This window comes from Anoplophora glabripennis, unplaced genomic scaffold (assembly GCF_000390285.2).
Source record: "Anoplophora glabripennis isolate ALB-LARVAE unplaced genomic scaffold, Agla_2.0 scaffold4, whole genome shotgun sequence".
NCBI lineage: Eukaryota > Metazoa > Arthropoda > Insecta > Coleoptera > Cerambycidae > Anoplophora > Anoplophora glabripennis.
In genome coordinates this window covers 304,218-324,828 of record NW_019416568.1, presented here as the reverse complement: position 1 = coordinate 324,828, position 20,611 = coordinate 304,218, and the positions used below count along the sequence as shown (strand labels likewise).

General features: G+C 33.8%; 2 protein-coding genes and 1 long non-coding RNA gene across 4 annotated transcripts; 1 reads left to right on the top strand and 2 right to left on the bottom strand.

Moving 5' to 3' along the window:
- The first annotated feature begins 1,335 nt into the window (after positions 1-1,335).
- On the top strand, positions 1,336-2,607 carry LOC108917446 (uncharacterized protein C16orf52 homolog A). 2 transcript variants are annotated; one of them, XM_018724039.2, is made up of 3 exons: positions 1,336-1,623; positions 1,677-1,889; positions 1,943-2,607. In XM_018724039.2, exons 1-3 carry the CDS (start codon positions 1,521-1,523, stop codon positions 2,128-2,130), a joined length of 504 nt encoding a protein of 167 aa, XP_018579555.1. In that variant the 5' UTR covers positions 1,336-1,520; the 3' UTR covers positions 2,131-2,607. The 2 variants fall into 2 exon arrangements, with proteins under 2 accessions (XP_018579555.1, XP_018579556.1); XM_018724040.2 differs by having other exon boundaries at positions 1,543-1,616; positions 1,943-2,606.
- Positions 2,186-3,883, bottom strand: LOC111691717. Its single transcript, XR_002763033.1, has 2 exons — positions 3,793-3,883; positions 2,186-3,361 (listed from the first exon to the last, which is right to left on the bottom strand). It is a non-coding gene; the product is annotated as an uncharacterized LOC111691717 (long non-coding RNA).
- Positions 3,884-11,928: 8,045 nt separating this feature from the next.
- LOC108917445 (probable helicase with zinc finger domain) lies at positions 11,929-20,592 on the bottom strand. Its single transcript, XM_018724038.1, has 6 exons — positions 20,176-20,592; positions 19,859-20,046; positions 18,265-18,577; positions 16,675-18,197; positions 15,610-16,608; positions 11,929-13,134 (listed from the first exon to the last, which is right to left on the bottom strand). Exons 1-6 carry the CDS (start codon positions 20,450-20,452, stop codon positions 12,067-12,069), a joined length of 4,368 nt encoding a protein of 1,455 aa, XP_018579554.1. The 5' UTR covers positions 20,453-20,592; the 3' UTR covers positions 11,929-12,066.
- Positions 20,593-20,611: the final 19 nt, after the last annotated feature.

Sequence of the window (20,611 nt, the reverse complement as noted above, 5' to 3'; positions counted from 1 at the left end):
GTTTGTATTAGCTTGGCAACAGTGGTCTTCACCGATTCAAATAATAGCTTTGTTCGCGGAGCTGTTCAAATTAGTTCGAGATCATCAGTCAGAAGCAGTCTTCCAGCTACTTTCTGTGCTATTTCCCACAACAAGCATAGCATAAAAGTAGTTAAACGATTGCTTCTGACTGATCCCGAACTAGTTTGAACGGCTCCGCGAACAAAGCTAATGATAGATCTGCAAATTGTCGGAAATCCATGGTTCTCAGATCAAAACTCATTGTAAAGATTGCTATTATTAATTCATTAATTTATTCGTTATTTACACTTGGAATATCTAGTTTCAAATATACTATATAAATTATGTTTATAACAAGTATTAAGTTATTTTTTATTATTAAAATTTTAATAAGGATATACTCCACTACTACTCTCTAAGCTATGTTCTATAACAACCTTGGCATTCTTATCTGACATTTACACAAGCTTTGTTCGTAAACCTTCCACTGCTGCACTAGTGTAGTAATACGTTGTTCGTTTCCCAGCCAGGACAAAAGGAGGTCCCACAAAGCGCCTACACCGGCCGCATTTGCGGTCGGGGTAGACGACGGATGGGGCCCACCTACGAAGGCTGTCCAGGCCTACACGAGATGAGGCAGGATAAAGAGGGATAATCCCCCTCGATCCCAAATCATTGAGGCCTATTTCTAGCCATGGAATAATGGCGCGTTGTTCGTTTATTGCAGTGTAGCCAAGTGCAGGTATAATCCAGGTGTTCGAAATGTCCAGTGCAGTGTAATAGTGCAGACACTACTACACTGGCTAACAAGGTGGTGTAAAAGTGTATAGTGTAGTATATTTGTGGCGCGAAAATGAAACTTTTATCACAAATGTCACATCTTGGTAGATATTTTAGATAGATCATTAAAAATTTGGCAATATTTGATTTTACTCTGAAATGGCTGATAAATTCGTCTTCCTCACAGTTTCGAACAAGTTCTATAAAATTTGTAATGCATTTTCTTTTATTTTTTTGGAAACAGGTCTCCAATAAAACATGAATTTTTCTTTTTTTACGAAGGTAATCTTCATCATCTGATTCCGATTCACTTCCAGTCACTAAATAATTCACTCATCACAAATATTTTCTCCATGATTTACAATTAGGTTATGCCAGTTTAAGTTTACCCAAATTGAATTAACGAACAGCCAAATGTTTTCTCTAAAAGTGGTGCACAATTATTATTTTAGTGTAACACTGAAATCCACTACACTACGTTGTGTAGGTTTACGAACAAAGCTTAGAACGACCAGAACGTCATCTGTCATATTACTGTCAGCTGTTAGCTGTTGTCAACGTCAGTCAACATAGATAATAGAAGAGTCAGTCCACTCGCGTCTCACCCATAGTAGTTAACTATTGATAAGGTCTATGCTCACCTCATAATTTGAAGTATGATTTAGAATGTTTGTTGGCAAATATTCAAACGTTAAAGAAAAAGATATCTTTAATTATTAATAAAAAGTGTATATATAAAAATGGACAAATTAACATTAATATCGGGCACTCTTTTTATGGCTGCTGATATTTTTGCCATTATTAGTTTGGCCATGCCAGACTGGATTATCACAGATGTGGGAGGTAATCCTTTAGAAATAATTATAATAATAAATCTGTGCACATTTCTGTTTTAGGAGATACACGATTGGGACTTATGTGGACGTGTATGACATTGTACAACCGGCCACAAGTTTGCTTTACTCCTGACCTACAACCTGAATGGTTACTTGCTCTTGTATGCATTTTCGTTGGCTGTATATGCATTACGACTACTATAATACTTCTTGCTTCATCCCATTGGGACAGAAATGTTGTACCTTACGCAAGATGGGTCGGATTTACAGCAAGTAGGAAAGTACGTTTTATTTGAAACTAGTTTCATTAATCCAGTTGGTTCTAGTGGTTCTGTTCTGTTTGGCTGCGGTCATTTTCCCACTGGGATTTCATGTTGATGAAATCGGAGGACAACCGTATCAACTTCCTAACAGCCATCAAGTCGGTATTTCATATATCCTCTTCGTGCTAGCTCTCTGGATAACTGTTATATCCGAATTATTTGCCGGTAAAGTATGTTTGCCACATTTCTAGGGTCTGTGTAACTTTAAGTGTTTCGGAATCATTTTACTTCTTTGCCTTGTTTACCTTTTCTACCATATTTTTTTAATCGTAAGACTGGATTCGTTTGGGTTAACAATCGACAACATAAAATAACTAACTACTAGTCTGAAATAGAGTGCTGTCAAATTTATGTGAGAATTTTGCTTGTATCCTCCATAAATTTATTTGCACATATGTATATTTTAGTTACTTTATATGAATGTAAAATCTTCTCCCTCTTGAAAATGATTTATGGCAAAAATAAAACTAATAGTTTTTGTCGTATATGTGTAATGCATGTCTCACAATATATCGTGAAATATATTTATATATATTTCTGGAATAATCTCAAATGTGTATGTATCTCATAAAATAAGAAAGCAGTATTATAGGTTTGTGTTTTCTGAAGGTACATATATTTATTTTATAATCAGGTGTATAAAAATGTAATATTTTTTAATGTTAGTCTCATATGGTAAATGTTAACTTTATTGTGATATTATATAATTGTTTTGAATAAAAAAAAATGTATTATAATATTTATTTAATATTTTTAATAAAGGGAGCATTGTGTCCATTCAAAAGTCTAAATTTGATACAAAAATAAGCGATGAAGGAAACATAGTTACAAGTTATAGAAATAAGAGCTAGTTTATATTTTGGCTCTACAGTTTTATTTGTGAATGATCACCAATCGAACTTTGCATTTCTCTGTCCCGTCTAATTCTCCTTGATTCATGCTTGAAGGAAACTCATTTTTCGAAACGGGAAAAATGTATCACTCGTTCAGATTCGATAAAGCATCTATCTTCGATGAAACTCCCAGGTCCTTCGTCAATTGCAGCCTTACATTCTTCTGCTGCTTCTGATTCCCTTTGCTTCAAATAGTCGAACCATTTTTCTTGGAAATTTTCTGGCTGGTACTTCACATCCGCCAAAGACACGTCGGGGGGCAAAACTTTTAAGCATTTGTTTAAGAAATCCTTAGGGAAGTGCACGTTTTTCATAAATTTGATTAGTTTCTTATTCGATTGAGGACTAGGTGACCTGGTGGAGTTCCTCCATACGGAATCCAGAGGGGTGAGCAAGGATCTAGTATGAGTTCCAGGCGTCAAGCGAGAAGGTGGCAAGTGTGGTGGTGATGGAGTGTTTGGGACAAACTCGGAAGCAGAAGGATTTAGGCCGAACGAATCGTTTAATTTAAGCTCATCGCTAGGTTCATCTATAACAAAAAGGCGAATTAGTACATTTTGTATTGGCTTCCAAAGGTACAAGGTACAAAAAATAGGTCAAGTGACTTTTTTATGCTGTTTTTCAGCTAGCTGCTTTTCAAAATACACATTGTCAAATTTACTTTTAAAAAAATTGAAAAAAGAAAAGGAATCTAAATGTGAACAGAGGAGAGGTCGTATTTTTTTTCCTGATTTATGTTCTTTGTAAAAGTATTTGTTGATTAATTGAAAACAAAAATTCCTATTATAAAAATGAATGAAGGAAAATGTGTTTGTCTGTTACAATTTTCATTTATTTAGCTAATAATACTTACAAAAAAGATTAAATGCAGCTAAAAATATTGAATTTGACACATAAATTATTAAATAAAATTATAGTCCGTATTGTTGATAGTTATTAAAAGTAACAAAAAAGGCTTACCTTGGTCATAGATGATTAAATGATTTAGAAAAAAAAAATCACAGTTGGATATCAATTACTAAGGAATAATGTAGAGTATGTAATATTGTTCTTACTGCTGACTACCACCTTATCATTTATGTCACAGTTCTACTAGAGGTATATAAACCCTTTTAAATTAATACTGACTAATGATATAATCTTTTAATTGTACTTTATCCTAGTAATCTTTTGAAATTTAGGGAATTACAATAATTAGGTATATTGTAAAATCACTTTGAAGATAATCCTTTTTAATATTACAAATTTAAAAACAGGAAATATTGTTAAAAGAGGCATTCTTGTTCAGGTTCCTGGTACCTATACATATACAGGGTGGTCCCATTCATGTTTCAAAAAAACTTTGGGCAAGTTTCTCATGGGGAAATAATGTAACATTTGTTTCTTAGACGCCCTATTTTCGAGATACAGTGTGTTGAAGTTGTCACTTTCCAAATGGTTTTCCTTAATTATCTTTAAATCGGCTAAAAATGCAACTTCATTTTCTCGGAAATGGTACATGCTACCGAATTTCGACAAGTATACCTTTTTTTTGTAGTATGCCTTAGAGTTTACAGAATCGTTTAGAAATGTTATAAATTTTGAATTTTAACATATTTTTTTATCGATTGTACCCCTCCAGTTGCCTGTATCGGCGACACTCCTTTTCAGAAAGAAACCGATTGTACATTATTCTTAACGCACAGTTGATGTTTACTCATGTACCAATTTTGACATTTTTATCTTTAGCCGATTTAAAAATAATTAGGGAAAACCATATGGCAAGTAACAACTTCAACACACTGTATCTCGAAAACAGGGTATCTAAGAAAAGAACTTTACATGAACTACCCCTATTATTTTTCCATGAAGAATTTGCACCCAAGTTTTTTTGAAACAAGAACGGAACATAAGAGACGCACAGGTAAGTAAACATATCTTTTATGTAACAGATTATATTACAAATAGTGAAAAAATTTCACATAGGTACAAATATCATTTTTACGTATAGTGTGGTTCATATACCTCTCTGATTTTTTTATGGGTCACACGCTATTCGAATGTTTTTTTTTGTACGTATTAGACAGAACAGTTCACGATTTTATGATCTTTCTTAATTTAAAGTTTCTTCTTTTATCGTCTGTTATTCAAAGCTTGGAACCTACAATAATTATAAATTTTCTAGCATTTTTATGAATAGCTAATAGATGCGCATTATTGAAAAGGAGGTCTTTTGGCAAAGAATAATCAGTCATCTCTTGCCAAGAGACCTATCTGAAACTCCCATTTTGTTCCCTGTTTTCCACAAGATATAATTCCTTGAATTCTAATTACTTAATTCTAGTTCAATAAACAGCAGGTATAATTTAAGGAAATTAAATTCATAATAAACAAAGGATTAGGTTTACCTACCTACCTGATTTTAATCAGTTGCTTGATTAAAGATCTTTGAGATACAGACAGGTAAGATTTTCATTCAATTGATATAAAAGAAATAAAAAATATTTTAATTGTGCCTGTACCACTAAACATATACTTATTTACCAATCTTAAACCTCTCATAACATCGATTTCAGAATATATTTTATTATATGATACAAATACATAAATATTTGTTTGTTTTTACATATAAAATCGATTTCAAAAGACATTGATAATGCTTTAAAGGAAAATCATTCAAATCATTATTTTAGTTATTATTATACCTACTTCAATTTTGATATAATTTTTCATAATAGAATAAGTACCGAAAAATTTGAACTTATGTTAAAATCTATATTACATAAAGAGCTCTAACCAATATGTTTGCTAATATAAATTATATTTACGTTTGTTAATTTTTAAAAATGATTTTTTCTATTTCCAGATTAAAGTTCAAAGTTTGTAAAGAAATGTAAAATGTACTCCACTGGCCTACCATCAATTTTTAGGGAATTTTCTCCATTGTATGTTTGGTTGCCTAACAGTCACAGTTCGCAGTTACGTGGGATTCGAGCATTGTATTTGATCTCTATTAATTTTAAGTTTTTTTAGGACACCCCAATCTCTAATATACATCTTCAAGCGTTTCTATTACGAGTTTCTTTAATTTTTTCCTTTTTTCCAATTTTTTCCGCAAAGAAACGAATTTCTTGATTTGTTAACCATTGGCGTCACATTTTATTTTTTATGCTCCTAACATTATTACAAAGTGTATGTATACAAGAAGTAACAAAATATTAAAATCCCACTTTATATCGAAAAATAAAAGCATTTAATAGTTTCAGAAAGTGCTAAATATTTTTTAATGCAGGGAAAATATGGAAACCTACTCAATGTTGCAATATGTTTCAAAGACTTTGTTGAGTGCTTTTGTTTTTGATTTTTTATTTTCAAAGTCCGTTCGCAATAATAATGTTTATTAAAATTAATTATTATTATAATTTTGTCTTAGTTGTCATTAGGTTTTGAACGACAAAGAAATAAAACAATACAATAGTTGCAAATTTTCTATTTTTAAAACATTTTCAATTTAATTTAACAAAAATATAGATATGATAGTACAATACATATAAAAATAAACAAAAACCAAAATTTTACGTTAAATAACCTGGAAATATTTGTAAAAACGTGAGGCCGATGCTACATTCTCATCACATCGAAATTTTACATTGATCCAAGAATTGTTATATGTAAGTGAAGCAAAAAGATCGTTTAGACTACTCCTGCTGAAATCGAAATTATCGAATTCTTCATTGATACGATTTTTCAACTCACTCTCTGACAGATTCGAAATAAATCCTATTGATGTAGTCCTCTCGTTTTTTTCTATTTGTAAATGCTCTGTTCTCAATGGAGAGGGAGGCGTTGGTAATAGTTTGTTCTCAAACGAAGGAACAAACTCCGAGCTAGAGGATTTAGATTAGATACTTTTTCTGGAGCAATATCATGAAGCTGGCCCTGTAACATAAAACAAAGTCTATATAATAGTTGATAGTTTTTCATTTTTTTAATCTTTTTAATAATTTGTGGAATAGTCTAGATAGTTTAAGGAAGAATTATTAACTACAATACTATAACGATTAATAAGAATTATTTACCATACGTGGAGCCTTCCTTCTGGAATATCCCCTGCCTCGAATTTTGTGTGGGAGTCTATTATTAGGACTAACTTCAAAGGCTAAGGGGAATATCTTGGCCAGTGTTCTAAAATCAGCATCATGCACATGGAACTGAAATTTTAATTAATAGACATTTTAGCTTACTTTCCAAACAAAATAATTCTGCTACAATTCCACCCACAATTAATATAACAATATAAAATACTTGTTAACTTACCAGTTTCCTTTTCAATTTAAGATTCATTTGCCTAGGAGGATACCTTAGCCACCATCCTACGCCATCCACATACTGGACATACCTTTCCATCTTAAAAATAAAGATTGTTTCTTTTACTAAGGGTTAAATAATAACACATGCTGTGTAATAAATAACCACTTATTGTTTTCCGACGAAAATTATTTTAACACAAAAATTAAACGAGGGAAAATAGCAACAAAAAGAAAAAAATACTTGCCACCAATAAGATTCACCACTAAAAACTAAAATAAAGCACCACTCTGTTATAAATAAAACCAGTACCAGTATCTATCTCTTTATATAACCGGCCATAACCACCCCTTTGCTTTATAGCAATTAAGCAATTGTAATAAACTAATTAGGTACCTAACTGAATTTAATCTGAGGAGAAATTAAGAAATTTCTAGAATTTAAGTTAAAATAATTAAAATATGTTTAAATTTAATACTAGAATGTGAATCAGGTACACTTGGGAAAATATTTTTATTTTAATTTAAATTTAAAAAGATTATTAACTTTTATTTTTAATTTTATTTATTTTTTTTTGTTTACATTAGAAATTATTATTCCTTGATTTTTTTGTAAATTTGTAAAATTGCCGTAAAAAGTCTGAATACAGGACTATTCTTAAGTACATACCAGTAATAAGGGAGAAATTATAACGAGAAATGTTAACAAATCAAAAATAATTTTAATAAATGTACTGAAAATAATAATAGTGCAGAAATATTTAGAAAATTAACAGTTACACTCCAATAGGTACCTATCTTTAATGATCATACAGGTTATTTTAATTTGTATTTGTGAAATGAATAGTTTTATAGTTATTGCAGAATATTTCGACTGTGTAGTATTGTTAATTGACAAAAAAAACTCAATCTTGAAAATGAGTTATATTATTATTTATTTTCCAAAATAGATACTTAATTTTGCATTGACAGCTAGAGCCTAGCTGAGCTAGGTCTTAAAATCGCAGCTATAGATTAAAATTGAAATATGTCGTATATTTTTTATATTTTTAAAATAAAATGCAATATCTATCTGAGAAGTGACGAAGCATGTTCAGAGGCGTACGTAAGGGGAATCGAGGATTGCTTCATTCTTAGAACGTGATATTTACTAGGCAATTAATTTAATATTACCAAATAATTTACGATATACATAAAAACTAATATTTAAAATCTCCAAGCAAGGCCGCCTATTTTCCGGTGAATATTTTATATCAGCGTCATAAGCAGAATACATTGCCCATATCAAAAAATATCCGTACCGCCCCTGTATTTGAGAGGTACCTAATTTTATAAGCTTTTGGATTCATGATATTATATTTATTTATTAATTAAGGGATGTATTAATAAGAGAATAATAACGGAATTTATTATTGTATCTAACAGGTGTCATAAAATTAAGAATAAAAATAAATTTAATTAAGCTGGCAGGTATATTATTAAATTAGGTAGAGGTAAACAAATCAATAATTGGGCAATCAAATCCAGTACCTACCTGCACATATTTGAAAATTAAACGCAAATAATAAACATTGTTGGAAGAAATATTATTTGATATAATCTTCGTACAAAGAGAAACTAATTTGTATTTTTGTAAAATCTGAGTTTGGCATGTACCTACTTCGTACTATGCGTATTCCATAGGCATACTGGAAAAATTTGATACCTACATATGGAACTCATACCATATTTATAAGCGACGATTTTTCATAAATCGGACTCAGAAAACTTTTATGGTGAACAAATTTTGGAAGAAATTCGTGAAATAAAATATTAAATTAGGGATCATCGATTTTTTATTAATCTCAAAATTTTAATTTTTCATAAAATTAAATATCTAGCATTATGTTTGAAAAATAAAATGTTGGTATCAATTTATAATTTAAGAGGTATAGCTAAAAAGAAAATAATGATAGTTTATTATCTATCACTTGATTTTTAATAAAATGTATTAGGCACAAATATATGTTCAACTTTTTAAATGTCTGGAAAAAATCTATAACCTTATTTGTATATCTTCGATGTTGTCAATTTGTCAATTAATAATAGCTGTATTTGTTTTACACACTTGGTCACTTTGGTTCACTTTCAGTACCCCCTAAACACGAAACGTAAATGAAACGTTGCAAATGAGATGTTTTACTAAACATTTGAAACATTAACTAGAAACGTTTCTGTTTCATTACATAAATGTAGCACTTGAAAACTTATTTAGTGAAATATAGCCGAAACGTTACAATTGAAGAGAGTTTGAAACAATACTCGAAACATTACCTTTCGATCTCGGAAACATAACAGACGAACAACCCTTTGCTATTTTTGCTTATCTTATGGAACATTCGGCATTAGTTAAATTTTGCTCTCAATCCCCAATCCTTCTCAAGCGTTAGTTCATTTGCCTTTGTTATATAAAGACATAATTAGAAAAAAAAATGTGGTAGCATATTTATAACACAAGTCTAGAAAAAATGTATGTTCGTGACTTGCGTAGACTGCGCGTAACAGCCCGAGTTTATTTGTTTCCCGTGTGTCGTTTCAATTCGTATTATGTTAGGTTAGGTTTGCGGTTTGTCAGTTTGCTTGGTTTCGTTGTTATTCATCTTTACTTTGACGCTATTTTATGTGATAATTTGTAGTGTGTGCAGTTGTGGTTATTGTAAGGTGCATATAAAATAATGAATATTGATGCAAAATGTTTAAAACGATATGTGTGTAGAGATTTCCAATTTTGCGTCACATCTACCTAAATATAGTTATACCCACTACCTATTACAGACAAGAGGACAAGGGACAAGAACTAAGAAAATGGAACAACAACTATACGTTTCGATATAATTTGAAGAGCAACTACTTAGTCAGTGAGAACTATTTGAAATATGGATGAATCAAGTGAAATAGACGTCATTTATTTTATATTTTGTACAAATGTTTATATTTGTTTATGTGTATAGGCATGCTTAAATAAAAGAGTTTAGGTATACCTACAGATATTTACTTTGTCAAGATATCATTTTGTATCCTTATTTCTGCTGTATAATTTATTATTATTAAAAGGATATATGTAATATTGACCATGCGTAGAAGAAATTATAACTTTATATTATTTTTCAGTAATGTTATTTGTTTTTCATGTACCTACCATTTTAAGATTCATAATCATAACTAACTTTTTCTAATTATCAGTTCGTCATTGTTACCATATTCATGAAGGTCTCAACATTAGAAAATTTCCATTTCAGAAGCGTATTTGAACTATATAAAATGTGTAGCTTTTTTTTAATGCTTCTGATATTGTTTTGTGATATTTTTATTTGTACGATGAATGGCAAAATTCGTAATCCATATTAGAAACTTTTTTCAGTGGCTTCTCAAAAAGAAAGAAATTCTTAGTAAAAGTTGCCGCATCCCCAAACTAGAAGAGCATATTTATTTTTTTTAATATACAATGTAACTTTTTTTAGTTCGAATTAAGTCATTCACAATACAAATAAAAATATCACAAAGGAGTATTAGAGATATTTAAAAAAATACTCACACTATTTATACTATTTCAAAAACGCTTTTGAAATGAAAATGATCTAAAGTTGAGAGCATTATGAGAACAATATGGTAATAAAATTATTATGTTACTCAAACATTTCTGAAAATATACTGAAACGTAAAACAAAAATATCGAGGGCATAAATGGAACATAAAAAGAATGTTACTGAAACCAATTTTTTGAAACGTTTCATTGGAAACGTATTTTGGGGAGGACATCTTGGACTTCTAGAACGTTACCAGAACGTTGCATGGGTTTTTTATGAAACGTTTCAAGAAAAATGGAAACGTTTCTGAAACATGTCAGAAACTGAAAAATGTTTAGTGGCTAGAGTTCTGACCAAGTTCGATTTTTTTTTTTTAAACAAGTGAACAAACCAAAATCAGTTCCCCCCTTTCAGATCTAACCTAGCCTAATATCGTGGTTAGTAAGTGAACAAGATAACCGAACAAAACATAATCTACAAATAATAATAATCATAAATCTAAATAATAAAAATAAGCCGTTGATAATGGATATGGATTCATTCGAAGATATATTGATCGTAAGTATGTTGGAAAGAGTATGATTGACAACAACAATCTAATTAAACTGAAATTGAACAGACGTCAAAAGTCAAAGTTTAAAATGGAGTAGATGTGTGTTTTGTTTAACCTAGTTAGTTCAAATCGCGGTCACTTCTAGTTTGGTCAATTTGACTAAACTGAACTAACCAAGTGGTAAAACAAATACAGCTTATATAACTTTAGTGCGGAAAATATTTGTTTTTGAGTATTTGCTGCTTAACTCGTGACGTCATTTAGTGCGATCGAGAATCGATAAGATGAACAACAGGGACAGGACAGCCCGACAGGATGAAAAAGTGCAGTAGAACTAGCTAAATTCTCTTTGCTTCAAGGCTCTTCGCATACGGTAGCACTAAATGACGTCATAATGCATTCTTGAACAAAATAAAATTTTTACGTATTTTTAAACATACATTTAATCTTATCTTTTTTACCACCATTGCTGTCGGTTATGGACCAGAAATTTATGCAGCCTTAAGAGAAATTAAAATCACGCAAGTTGCCTATTATTATACTTACTGTTTTATTTTTTATATAATTCGACTATTTTTTCCCGTTTTTGACGTGTAATAATTTTTATGTACATTAAACAAAGAATTTAAATAAATAAACCTGGAAGGGTAAAAATAAAACCACAAGTATAAATAATGAACCATTTCTTTTTAAATATATCTTAAATTAATAAGTACAATATATAAAGATCAACATATAAATATAATAAAAAAATGAAATCTACACGCTAGACAATCGAACATTTTACAAGTCCTATTTACAATATACAAATTAATCGCCGTCTCGAGACCTAGTGAAAATATTTGTAGAAACGGGGGCCGGAGACTTTCTGAGCCCCCACCCTCAACGACTCACTTTTCACGGTAAGCGCCGCAAACACCTCGTTTATGTCACTACCCGCAACATTCAGGTTGGCGAATTCCTCGTTTATGTGCCTCTGCAGTTCGGTTTCGGTCATGTTCGACGACAGGCCGTTGGGGGCGCTATTCGAGACCTTTTTCACGAACTGCGGGTCCCACTTATAAACCAATCCGTTCTGTCGGGAACGACTTCTGCAATCGCTCGGTATATTCTCCGTCATGTACACCGGTTTGTTGAAGTTTATTTGGTTAGTCGGACTGTCGTACCAGTTGAAAGTCGGAGATTCGCATGGTTGAGGGGTAGATCTCTCGAATAAGCTCTTATCGAACACCTTCGTACCTTTTTGGTTCGTGGTGAATAGGAGATACTTGAATTTTTCCGCGGCCTCGTATCCGGTGCTCTCTTTTAAGTAGTTGTACCACCTTTCCTGCAGAATCGGAGGCTGCAGCAGCATATCCGCCAGGCACATGTTTTGGGGTAATAGATTCACGCAATCGTTCAACACGTTCGCTTCTGGAAAATGCACGTTGTTCAGGAACTGTATCAGTCTGTTGTTGGATTGAACGACTGCCGGCTTTGGTGGTATGGCTTTCGTCGGAGTCGGAGTGTCGGTCACCTGCCCGTTTTTGGGCAACGGCATCGCTTGCGTGACGGGAGGAATCAGTCTTGGCGCGACGACTATGGGATTTCCCACTCGAACTGGCGGAGGGACAGTACTGAGAGGTGGGATTTGCGCCACGGTTGCTGGTACTACGTTGGGCACCGCCGGTGGTATGTTGAACAAGAACGGTCTCGGTTGCTGGGGGTAGATCAGCGATGGGTATAACCTATAGTCGTGAATCGGGACAGGTAGAGGGAAAACTTCTTTCGGTAAACTAGTTTCTATTTTGACGGCCCCCGGTACGATCCCCATTTCCCTGTATTTCCTCGGGATAAATTCGGGGGCCAACGGGTTTAGTGTGTAGATTTTCTTCAGTTCAATGCCGTCCAGTTGTAACTGTAAAGGAATAGTAAGGGGTTAGAATTTAAAATAAGTATTCGATGAATACAAAAAATTCCTGTATTTCATTTTGATGTTTTACCAAAATGTAAAGCCTCACAGCTGACGTCATCATCTAATGATGTCACTACTAGCGGTTTAGTCAGTCGTTAATCGTATATGACAAAAGTCGACACGTACATTATACTTGGCTTAATTTATCTATTTCGGCAACTATTACAATATTAATTAAACTGTAAACTATTCAATTTTATGCATAAGTATAGATGTTTATTAAGTTACGTTATTTTGCTTCACCCACCAACCTGTATTTGGAACCTGTAATAGTCCAATCAGTCTGTCACGGACTTATGTTAAATTTACAAAATATACCACCTGGAAACAAAAAATATGGTGATATAGAAAAATAAATTAACAAAAATATTCATAAAAGTCAAAAAAACGGTTTTTTGCTAATATAAAAAAAGCTTGAACTCCGATTGAAAAAAGTTAAATGAGAATGTTGTAGCTATTAAAAAAATCTATCGACTCGTATTTTAAATATATCACTTGCTGTGTTACTTTTCCAGATATATTGAAAAAACAGCCAAAAATCGACTTTTTTGTTTTTGCTGTATCTCTTGCAAATTAAGGTTTTAAAACTTGTTACATCCTGTAAATGTAGCCCTCGGCAAGCAAAGAAGTACCTTTTTTTTAAATTAAAAAATATGAAAAATTTTTCGAGTTATAACGATTTATCGAAAAAAAGGTCAACTCGAAAATCGGCTCTTCTTGTTCGACGAATAGTCGTAGAGAAACGAATCGGGGCTCATTTTTCCCTCAAGAGTTGTACTTTCATGGTAAAAAATGGTGATAACGATTTTATTCATTTCAATTGTCCAAAGATGACTTTGAAAAAAGTAAAAATTCTTTGCTCGCGTTTTTCTTGAATATCTTTTTCATCTCTCGATAATGTCTATTACAGGAATCGATTGGTGGCATTTTTACGCGAATTTTTTTAAAAAAACGTTACTCTATGACCTACTGGATCCGAGATAATTTTTTTTTTCAAAAAATTCCACAGGCCACTATTTAAGTGCTACAGCGATCATTCTTATGGAGACTGAAGACTTATATTTTCAATAAAAAATATTGTGGTTCATTTTAGCCACTTCTGCATTTTCAATTGTGCGTCAAACCGAAGCAGTTGAGCACGGCGCGAGTTAACTGTAGCGGGCGACGGAGTAGGGGTAACGCTACTCGGCTGCTCCGAGAACTGAATTCCCGCTCTTACTTTCAAAATATTCATTATCTCGGCCTCTGGACCACGTACAAAAATTCTTTTGTGCTTAATTTGGAGTAGCTCGAGGTGATAAACCAAAATATGACGTTTACAACAGCCTCAAAAGCATAATTACCTTTGAAAAAAATATATCGTGTAGCTGCGTCAGAATCATCGTATAATTACATGTTTGGAGTCTCAAAATTTTCACATCGGGATGCATTACAATGTAAACAAACACTTGTACATTTAAAGAATTTTTTTTTACAACCACAGATTTTATTTTCGCAATCGCTGACGCAGCTACATGATATTTTTCTTCAAAGGTAATTATGCTTTTGAGGCTGTCATAAACGTGATATTTCGGTGTGCGCGAATTCAGTTTTCGGAGCGGCCGAGTAGCGTCACCCCCAATCTGTCGCCTGCTACAGTTAGCTCGCGCCGTGCTTGAATGCTTCGGTTTGACGCATAATTAAAAATGCAGAAGTGGCTAAAATGAATTTTTTTATCGAAAATATAAGTGTTCAACTTCAGTCTCTGTAAGAATGGTCGCTGTAGCACTTACATAGTGGCCTGTGGAATATTTTGAAAAAATATATATATATATCGGCTCCAGTAGACCGTAGAGCAACGTTTTTATTTTAAATTCGCGTACCAATCGATTCCTGTAATAGACATTATAGAGAAATGAAAATCGAAAAAAATATTCAAGAAAAACGCGAGCAAAGAATTTTTACTTTTTTCAAAGCCATCTTCGGACACTTGAAATTAATAAAATCATTAACTTTTTTGCTTGCCGGGGGCTGCATTTACAGCATGTAACAAGTTTCAAAACCTTAATTTGTAAGAGATACAGCAAAAACAAAGAAGTCGACTTTTGGCGGTTTTTTCGATATATTTAAAATACGAATGGATAGTTTTTTTTAATAGCTACAACTTTCTCATTTAACTTTTTTTGATTGGAGTTCAAGATTTTTTTTATTAGCGAAAAACCGTTTTTTGTTTACTTTTATGAATTTTTTAGGTAAACTTCGCCGTTTATGCGCCACAAGAAAAATACACTATCTTTCTTAGGATTTTTTTTCCTGTATCACCATATTTTTTGTTTCCAGGTGGTATTTTTTGTAATCTCTTCTACCTATAGATCGGACTATAAGTGACGTCCCACACACAGTGTTAGGACTTTATAGTATAAGTGACGATTCACTCACCTTAAGCTGAGTCCACGTGATACCAAAGAGACTCTCGTTATCCTTGCAGATCTGAATGAAACGCTCCCACACCTTACTGCACCGCCCCACAGAACAGAGCGCTATGGGATCTCCAACGACGGCAACCAAACTTTGCGCCCTGGTTATCGCCGTGTTGAGAAGCTTCAAATTTGACAGGAACCCATACTCGACCTCGCCCACAGAAGACTGGTTGCTGCAGGTCTTTCTTGTACGCACGGTCGACAGTATTATTGCACGGAATTGTTTCCCTTGCACGTTCAGCACCCTCTCCACGCAAACGTCATCTATCCGCCTCTTCCTGAGCTCCGATCGTATCCTGAACACCTGGTCGGAATAAGGCGTGACGATGCCGATGGCTTGATCGTTGAAAGCTCCCCAGTCTTCGGGCCAGTTATGCTTCAGTTCTAATACTCGTTCTACGACCTCGTATACTTCAGAATTGTTATAAAACGCCGTCGAATTCTTGTCCTGCACGTCCTCGCCTCTGGTAGTAAAAAACGTGAGAGGGTAAAACTTTGCGTGTCTAGGCTGTTTATGACGTGTGAACAGCTTTTGCTCGTAAAACGATTCCGAGGTGAACTGTATTATGCTCTCGTGTGCTCGATAGTTCTCGCACAACATAACTTTGCACGAATACGGAGAGGGGTAATGGTCATAAAGTCGTTCTAGTAGGGATATATGAAGGTTGCGGTCCTTTGCGAACGTCGAAAATATGGTCGGACCGAGCTGCATGTGGTCTCCGGCTAGTGCTATTCTAGTCTTTTCCGTGGCCATCGTGAGTGGCATTATAGTTTCGCACTCTATCGCCTGGGCAGCCTCGTCTATAAGGATGTGCGTAAAGAACCCTTGAGGTATGCCCATGGCCGTCAGGTAGATGGACGTCGACAAAGTAACGACGGTTATTTTGTGCTTTACGATGTCTTCCAGTGAGGGGATTTCGAAGGATCTTGTGCTTCCGTCGTTTTTTATGAGACAATACTGCAACAAAAATTGTTTTTTATACATTTTTTAATCGGATACTTGCCACTAAAGCCTTAACCTTACCTTTTGCACTATCGGATGCACGGTGGCGACCCAACGTTGCTTATAGTAGATCCTTATCGGCCTTGCGCTCTCTTCGCCCCCTTCGACCCAGGGATCCAAGTAATCCTTTATATACAAATCGGCGGCGCTATTCGAATGAGTACACAACAGAATCCTATTCGAGGGTTCCTTGATCAACTCCCTGATAGCCTGCGCTAAAGTAAACGTTTTCCCTGTCCCGTAAGGGCCGATGACCAGTATCGGAGGTAGTTGAATGGTCAGGGGTGTGGTGATGGCTAATATGGCTTCTTTCTGTCGGACGTTCAACCTGCGATCTAAATTTTTATTCCACTGTCTGGAAGGCGACCAAGGTATGGTCGGTTCCAAGTAAGTTTCAGGGAAGATGGTCCTGAAAGTAGGCATTTTGTCCAACGTGTAATGCCATTCGCAGTAAGGTATCCGATTTAATTGAAACTGTATTTGTACTTCTAGCTCGGAATCGCGCGTCAGGCCTAACTCTTGAACCGTCTGCGAGGATAACCTCAGGTACACCATGTTTTTGCCTTTGTCCTCGATTAGAGCTTGGTACACCCTCCGCCTGCTCTGCATAGAAGTCGGACAGAAATAAATGGTTTTGCAGTGCATCAAAATGAGCCTGCCTTCGGACGTGTCCTCCGACAATTCCTTTCCCAAGCTCACCGAAGCGAATAATTCTCCGTTACTCGAATATTTGGCCGTGCTAGAAGCGGTGCTGTTCGGCGACAAGATATAGCAGTGGGTCATTTGCATTTTTGTAGTTAAATTGTAGCGTGCGATCAGGTCGTATCTCGCCATTTCTTCTATAAACAGCAGCTCGTGCATTCTTTCCCTGTAGTTATTTCTCGTGAACTTCTTCTCGGCGACTGTGGCGTGAGACAGTTGAAATGTTTCGACTCGCGGGTAGGGGTACATAGAATGTAAGTTTTTTTCCCATTCGCCGTTAGCAGTATCGTGAATCAACTTGGAATAAAAAGGGAGAATGTCGGAGTTGTTAATAGTCCACCTTTCGGATATCGAGACGGTGATTTCCTTGCGGATTTCGTTGATTTTATCGAGATCAGAATCTGGAACGACGTCCACGCATAGATGTTTCACTAGTACTGGTTCGGAGGAGAAATCGAAAACGACAGACTGTCTGAAAGTTCCGAATATGCCAGTGGTGAAAACGACGTTTATCCTGTATTCGACAGGTAGCAACGAATCGTGGGTTAAAAGCGGGGAGATCCATTCTTGATTATTTTTAAGGTCGATCTTGCAATTTTTTATTAGAATACTTGAGATGAAGAAGTGATTTCGGTGGGTGTCCTGAAGTAAAGCCACGGCCTTCAACGGTCGTTTTGTTGTCAGGTAGAAAGTCCAATCGTGCAAACTATTTTTAGAGGAGACTGTTGCCGATAAAGAACAAGAGCAAAAGTCATCTACGTCTTCTATCTTGTCCCGCATCAAAGTGTTTGGGTTGGCAGACTGAACCCACTTATCTAGCAATTCTTCCGTATAAGATTTACCTGGAAGAATAATAGTAAATATATATACTTTATATAAAACATAATTTATAGATGATAAAAAGTTTACCAAAGAGTTCTTTTTCTCTTGCCCTCTGCAGCTTCATTTCTCTGTATCGGAACCTCTCCTTCCATTCTATAAGTTCATCTGCTCCATGGGCCTGTACACATTGTATACCAAATCGACAGCTGCCCGTCTCTTTCCAATTTTCACAGAGCATGTAAGTGTCCGATTTGAATCCGCGAGGTGGAGGGCGCCAGAACCAGTCATGTCCTTCGTCGGACATGACCATCATTTCGTGTGCTTCCGTTTGGCAGTGGTCGCGTAAATCCCACCTCTCCAGGAACGAGACATTGCAGTAGATGCACGTATGAATTTCCATCTGCAAAAACAGATGCTACTAATCATTTTAAGGATATAAAAGGTGTTTGGGAGGGTGGTTTTCCCGGAAATCATAATGGAGATTTTTTCTTATGGGGAAGCTGACTATGATGTCTAAAATTTTGAAATAATGCATACTTTTGCTTCCCTAAAAAAGTTTGTACACCTTAAAATTACTTGACAGTCATGTAACAAAAAAATAAAATATAAAGAATACCCCTGCTTTGTCTTATATTGATCTTAATATTAAAATTATAAAACAAAGTAGTTGTTTTTAATTTTATTTTAGCTATCAAGTTCTAAAACCTTTCTCAAGGTACTTTACCGTTCTCAACAACTTTCAAGGCATACTAAATTGTTTAAAAGAAACAAAAATTTACCGTTAGAAAAAAGGATTTACAGAGCTATAAATGAATGAAAGGAAAGGTGCTGCTATGGTGTCAGCTTTTTCATAAAATAGTCCCTAATATGATTGGCATCATCACCTTGGTTCTGTAGATGCTGAACATATATAAAAAATAATCATCGAAATTGTAGGACTCATCAAAATTAGATAGGGGTGTTCCAAATCAAATCTGAACACCCTCTAAATTGAAATTTTCTTAAAATATTGCTTGCATAATTTAAAAATTTAAGAATTTGGTATAAAGATAAGATTTGGTAAAAATGTTGGTGAAAATAGTAAAACCCCACATTCATTTTTTTTGTTCTGGAAAAGCACAAATTAAATATGGAAGGGTAATAAAAATTACTTACTTATTAAATACTTTGTTGCTGCCTTATGAAAATGAAGAGGTTATAAATTCTCATTGACTCTCATTTGCTTATACGAATAAGCAAAATTTCAAGCCTTTGTTTGATTTAAAAATATTTAAATACTTCTGTTATTAAATACTAATGGTATGTAATTCGATATTGCTGTTATGGAGTTTAACTCTATTCATTTGATTATTTCCTATTGCAAAATGCACCACCACTACATTATCATTTTATCATATAAATGCCTACAGTGCGTTTATTAATCTTGGTTCTTTTGTTCTTTGCTGAACTATTAACCCAAGTTTTAAAACATTTTAAAATTTTTATTGAGTTTTTTTATTTTGAGTAGGATTTTGTTTTAAAAAAATTACTCTAAAAAAATTCTTCATTTGTCAAATGAGCAGCTTTATTAAATTTATCCGCATTTCACTATAATTAAGTCTCTGGACAATATGTTGAATTCAAGACGTCTTTTTTCTAAAACTCTGCCTGTATTACCCAAAATAAGAAAAATGTCTGTTACCTTCATGGATGTGTTGGGGTTACTAGTAAAATTTGTTTCTAATATCTTTAGTAAACTAACAGATTTTTGTTTGGAATTTGTACAATTTATAAAGCTTCCCAATATGCCTTCAAGAAGAGGTCTAACTTCTTTATTATTATCTGATTCTTGTAAATATATTAACCAGTCTCTAGCCATGATATCTGCCTCTAAAATTTAAAAAACTGAATGTTAGCAAATTGAAATATTATCAATACATATACATTTTTTTGTTTCATTGAGCTTATAGTGTTTTGATAGGCATGCAGCATTAAATAAGACAAAAGATAAGAATTTACCAGCAAATCTTTTCAATAGACACAAACAATGAATGAGTCTTTTTCTGGCCAGGCATACATTATGATTATTGTGGTCCTGGACCAATTTTATGACATTTTTTGAATCGGCTATTACAGCCTGATAGTTGTTAATTTCCATAAAACACTCGGCTCTGTCTGTAAGATAGGAAATAACTTGTTCAAGTGTATTTTGCTTATTTGACAAGAGTTTGTTGTATAAGTCTATTGCTTGGATCCAGTTTTTTTGTTTCAGATATTCCTGGGCTTGTAATTCCATATTTGTTAGTAGTCATGAGAAAATGTTCAAAATATTAGGTGTTTTAGTAAGTTTTCATAGTAAAATCAACAAAAAAAGAAACTTTGGTCACCAAAAAATGTCGTAGAAACAAATAGTTTACAAAACATGAAATGACAGGACTCCCGTCATTGTCACTTT

Bases quoted from the DNA above. Each gene is read 5' to 3' on its own strand.
- LOC108917446 (XM_018724039.2), top strand. From the start codon at position 1,521: ATGGACAAATTAACATTAATATCGGGCACTCTTTTTATGGCTGCTGAT. The intron at 1,624-1,676 runs GTAATCCTTTAG...TTTCTGTTTTAG, and splicing joins GATTATCACAGATGTGGGAG to GAGATACACGATTGGGACTT. The intron at 1,890-1,942 runs GTAGGAAAGTAC...AGTTGGTTCTAG, and splicing joins ATGGGTCGGATTTACAGCAA to TGGTTCTGTTCTGTTTGGCT.
- LOC108917445 (XM_018724038.1), bottom strand. From the start codon at position 20,452: ATGGAATTACAAGCCCAGGAATATCTGAAACAAAAAAACTGGATCCAA. The intron at 20,047-20,175 runs GTAAATTCTTAT...TTTAAATTTTAG, and splicing joins TCTATTGAAAAGATTTGCTG to AGGCAGATATCATGGCTAGA. The intron at 13,135-15,609 runs GTGAGTGAATCG...ATTCCTTTACAG, and splicing joins TCACGTGGACTCAGCTTAAG to TTACAACTGGACGGCATTGA.